This window comes from Octopus bimaculoides, chromosome 11, assembly GCF_001194135.2.
Source record: "Octopus bimaculoides isolate UCB-OBI-ISO-001 chromosome 11, ASM119413v2, whole genome shotgun sequence".
NCBI lineage: Eukaryota > Metazoa > Mollusca > Cephalopoda > Octopoda > Octopodidae > Octopus > Octopus bimaculoides.
Genome location: NC_068991.1, coordinates 54,017,643 through 54,023,374, shown reverse-complemented (window position 1 = coordinate 54,023,374; position 5,732 = coordinate 54,017,643). Strand labels below are relative to the sequence as shown.

At 36.1% G+C, this 5,732-nt stretch overlaps 1 protein-coding gene across 1 annotated transcript in view; it reads left to right on the top strand.

Moving 5' to 3' along the window:
• The first annotated feature begins 2,916 nt into the window (after positions 1–2,916).
• The window catches only part of LOC106869861 (galectin-4), a 19,095-nt gene continuing 16,279 nt past the window's right edge, over positions 2,917–5,732 (top strand). The window contains exon 1 of the mRNA XM_014915781.2: positions 2,917–3,502. Coding sequence (XP_014771267.1) covers positions 3,440–3,502 — 63 coding nt within the window. The 5' untranslated portion in view covers positions 2,917–3,439. The remainder of the gene's footprint in view (positions 3,503–5,732) is intronic.

Sequence of the window (5,732 nt, the reverse complement as noted above, 5' to 3'; positions counted from 1 at the left end):
TATATATGTATATATGCATGTATGCATGCATGTATGTATGTATGTATGTATGTATGTAAGCCTGTTGATTTTCAAAGTAATCTGATTTTTACATTTTATTTTTGTATTTTTACAATATTATTAATACACATTACAATGTTACAAGTACTTTTAGGTTTCATAGGAGCAGCAAAGTAAAGACAATTCTGCTTATTATGTAGTTTGAAAACTCCTGAAGAACGGATTTGTATGTAGTCTGTTTGTGAGAGCTATTCTATTGGACCTCTGTCTAATCATGAAAACATTGATTTAATTATGAACATAGTAAGAAATTATATATTAATCCCTATTTTTGTAAGTAGTTGTATCTGTAAAAATTTTATTTGCAGAGAGCAAAATTGAAAGAAGATATATGAAATGGACGTGTTCGTGTGTGTGTTTCTGGCTAATTTGGCGGGAGTTTTGCAGTCATCACGAGGTGGTTTGTGTTTATCTCTCGAGTCGAATTGTTAATTTGTCTGTAATAGCTGCCCGGACAAGTCAAAATATCTTCGTTTTTTACTCCTTCGCCTGCAGTAAAAGGAGTCAGGAGCCCTTCTCCGGTAAGTTGAAGAAACAATTAGAATATTTTAATAAGTTTTAGCTTCAGTTTATATTTTATATGTTATCAGACAGTGTTTTTATAGTTAATGTATATATGAGATAATAGTTTCACTTTACTAGTTTCAGTATTAGAGTGAAACTATTAAAGTGAAAATATTAAAGTGAAACTATTAAAGTGAAACTGTCTGACATAAGAATAGAGAAATGTTATTGTTTCACTTTTGACACGTAATACTGTAATAGTGGAAGAGATGTGATATTGCACTGGGCTCGCACTAGGCAAGAAGTTAAAACTTTTTTTGGCCTAAAACACTACCTGGACCATAAGTAAGGCATGTATAAAATTTGAATGAAATTGGTGGTGTAGTTCGCAAGTTTTAGGGATTCACACAGACAGACTCACAGACACACATTCTCATCTTTATATATATAGATATCAATACGGAGCAAATAATTCAGGAGAAAATACTTGTGAAGATACCATTGACTCTGTTATTATTTAGTGTAACAGTTAAAAATGATAATAATAGACTCAATAATATCGGCAATTGCAGGCCCCAAAAAGCATTAAATAGCACAGCTATATAATACTTATATATATATAATATGTGTATGTGTATGTATGTATATCTATCTATATATATATATATATATATATATAGGAAAATAAAAAATAATAAGGCAGAATGCTAAACTGAAAGCATATTTTAATATAGATGTGTATAAGGAGGATTACATACAGACCAGCCAGCAACAATACAACCCCAAGTGACAAGTTCAAAGACAAAGCACAGAAGTAGTAGTCCATCAGAGAAAAAATTCTAGATTTGGAAACAAAAGTTAGAACCAAGAGGCCTCAGAATAAAGACGTGGAAAAAAAAAAAAAAGACGACTCAAATTTTAGTAAGAATGAGAAAAGACCAGACCCTACTACCATCAGAGAAATAACCTGAATGTAGAAAAGATCAAGTAGGAATTGAAAAAGGTATACCTAGTGCTATGCAAGAAATAATGGAATCACAGGTATTCTGATACAGACAGTAAACTTTGTATGTGGTTCATGCATAGGAAATTTTAATAGTTAGACTACATGTGAAATGAATTCCATCAAATGCTCAGGAAGCTTATTAGAAGCTGTTGGTAGATAATGTCACCTTATTAGATGATAGTATCTATTATTATTGCTTCCCAGCCACATGGCTCCAGGTTCACTGTCATGGTGTGGCACCTTGAGCAAGTGCCTTTTATTATAGCCATGGGCTGACCAAAGCCATATAAGTTGATTTGGTAGACAGAAACTGAAAGATGCCTGTCGTATGTATGTATATATATATAGTCAAAATAAGCAACAAGGATATCCAAAGTTAATGCAGTACGATCGTTTCATGCGACTCCATTTAATTAAGCAATGTGTGTGTGTGTGTGTGTGTAAGTGTGCATGTATGTCTTTGTGTTTGTGTTTGTCTCCTACCACCACTTCACAACTAGTGTTGGTGTGTTTACATCCCATAACCTGAGAGTTCGGCAAAAGAGACTGACAATACAAGCACCAGGTTTTACAAAAAAAAGTTAGGTTCTGGAGTAGATTCACTCAACTAAAATTCTTCAATGCAGTACCTCAGCATGGCTGCAGTCTGATGACAGAAACAAGTAAAGGATAAGAGATAAAAGATATCGTAGTCGCGGTTGATGCTGGTGTCATGTAACTGGTACCCACGCTGGTGACACATAAAAAGCACCTTCCGAGTGTTGGGCCTCACGGAGGCAAAGTGACTGATGCTGGTGGCACATGAAAAGCTCCTTTCAGGTGTTGGGCCTCACAGAGGCAATGACTGAAACTTTAGGCATTATGCAATGCTTGAGAAGAAGACACATAAAGCCAAATAAATTTGCAGTCATGGCAGATACCAGTGTCATGCAAATGGCACCCATGCTGGTGGCATGTAAAAGCACCCATTACACCCTCGGAGTGGGTGGTGTTAGAAAGCGCATCCAGCTGTAGAAACCATGCCAAATCAGACTGGAGTTTGGTGCAGCCTTCTAGCTTACCAGCTCTGGTCAAAGCGTCCAACCCATGCCAGCATGGACAACGGACGTTAAATGATGATGATGATGATGATGATGATGATGATATATATATATATATATGCATATATGTATGAATATATATATATATATATATATATATATATATATATATATTTGTATGTATCAATATTTATATGTGTGTATGCATGAGCGTGTGTGTGTGTGTGTGAATACACACACACACACACACACACACAAAATTGGATGGGGGGGGGTAATATTTTATTATGAAATATACGTTATCACGAGGTCATCTTTTATTATGTGCTTGAACGTTAACACTGTAGAATTTAACACCAGACAACAAAAGCGATTTTAAATAGATAAGAGAAAAGACAGGGAGAGTGTCAGGCAATCATTTGGGTCAATATATTTAACAATGCAAATAGAGAAAATAAACAATTTCGGAAAGTATTCGTTGACACTTTCTTCTCGCTCACGACGCTTCTAATAATTGTAAACAATTATTCTTTTTTGGGCTACTCGGATGATATTTAATATGAAAGTGAAAGAGTTAAGTGTTTAATATTAAAGTGAAAGCAGACGATGAAACCAACTCTCTTTAGTGTTAAAACCACCGAGATTTTAATTAAAGTGTAGTTGCCACGTTAAGCTGCGATTTTGAAAGACGGGAATTAAAAGTTTACACAAGTAAAAAAAAAAGAAAAGAAAAATAATAAAGAAAGAAAGAAAGAAATTACTCCAGAAAAAGAAAACCTCTGAACAAAAGTTGATTCAGTAATTATAAAACTGTAGGACACTAGTTACGATGCGGCAAGAACCACCTTCGATATTACCGTATATGAATGGACCCATCATACATCAGAAACCGGTAAGAAGTAAACAAATTATCTATTTTATATGTGTTTATAAGACTATCTTGGCTTTTCAAATAGTTAGTAAATCATTATTGCTTACTTTTTTCTTATATTTGGTTATAGATTTACAGGCGTTCATTGATAAGGCAGATCTTCGATAAGTATACATACATAATAGTTTCGCCTAAAAATATTATAATGTTATTAAGTATCAACAAACTCTTTAAATGCAGGAGGATGTTTTTATTAACGTGTATAATGCATTATACATTCATAAATATGTGATTTCATTGATATGCATATTACACAACCCATGCATTTTTCTACACATATACATCCACCTATATCTACTCGAACTACTGACTTTTGAATCCAGTATTGTATTTTAAAATAGTGACTGGGATTAAGAGCTGATAAATAATCGCAACTGACACCTTTAATTTAATCGATACTACTGTGTATATTTAAAATACACGGCGTTCGATTATTCTAGTAGATGCTATTTTTACCTATCACATTCCGATGTCCTCTCGAATTGCGTTAGGAAATAAAAAGTTTCTTGTAAAAATATCCATTGGTAGAGATGAGGAGAATGGGGTCTTTTTATGGTTGGAATAGGGTGAATGCATTTAATCAATTATCGATGTATGGTTTATTTCATTAAAAACTGGGAAATTGAAAATATAAGTAAAAGGATATACGGAGGGGATACTTTATGTGGTCTGATCTCCCGACTACGTAGAAATAGCAGCAAAATGTTCCTCAGCTCACACCACCCAAGTCTCCTAAATAAGGAAAGGACACGTTAGATATTGTAATCCAAAATATCATCTAATATGATGGGATGGTCACAGCTGGAATGGCTTTGATCATAGGCCTGTTGGATCGGTTCGATGTAGGGTTAAACAACAACAACAGCGAGAAAACGGAGTTCGAGCGAATGTGGGAGTATCTACCTGTTAGAAATAACATTCAATTGCCTTCGAAACTATAATCTTACGGTTATAAATAAGGAAAGACATCTTGGATAAAACATTCTCTTGATAAATTATAACAAAATGCAGGAAGAATAGGGGCGTGACAACGTAAGCGTTTGTAAGTGAAATAAACAATCTCGCTCTCTCTCTCTCTCTCTCCACGCAAATACGCACATGCGTGTGTATACATTTGGGAAGGGGAGTGTGCGTATGGGCGGTTGGTTTGTTGTGGAAAGCACGCGGCCAGTTGGTTAGGGTGTTACACTCAAAATCGCAAGACCGCGGTTTCGATTTCTGGACTGGGCGGTGCGTTGTGTTCTTGAGCAAAACATTTCCTTTCACATTGTTCAATCCACTCAGCTGTAAAGGAGTAACCCAGGAATGAACTGGTATCCTATTCAGGGGGAATGTTGTGGTCTTAGTCATACACCATAGAAAATGGATAACTGACTTTATAAGTCCAAGGTCGATTCGAAGACAGAAATGTCCAGAACACACACATGCATGCGCGCGCGCGCCTATCTATGTATTTATATAGATTGGGAGTCTCTTGGGGAGACTCTATCGTGATACGTGACTCTCCAAGAGACTTTTACATTGAACTAGTGGAAGGCAAGCAGACGCGCTGTGGGCAGAAAACGCACTCCAAGGACACAATTGATGCCTCACTGAAGAGCTTCCAGATCAACCCTGACACCTGGGAAACACCAGCACAAGACTGCCCTGCTTGACAATGCTGCACCAAGAGAAATGTCACCCCCTATGACAAGAACAGGATTGCCGGGGCACAAAGAAAATGCAAACTGCACAAGTCCACATCCAGCTCCTTACCTTCGGTCCCAGCTGACCACCCGTACCCAATCTTTTATTCTTTTGCATGTTTCAGTCATCTGACTGTGGGCATGCTGGAGCACTGCCTTTATTCGAACAAATCAACCCCAGAACTTATTCCTTGTAAGCCTAGTTCTTATTCTATTGGACTCTTTTATCATGCCACTAAGTTACAGGGACGTAAACACACCAGCATAGTTTGTCAAATTATGTTGGGGAGGAACAAACACAGACACATAAACACACACACATCTATCTATGTATCTATCTATCTATCTATCTATATATATATATATATATATATATATATAGATGACACTTGCCAAAGGTGCCACACTGTGAAACTGAACCAAGAACTATGTGGTTAGGAAGCAAGTTTCTTACCACACAGCCACTCTTGCACCTATATATATAAAGATAAGTCCTAGGGTTGATT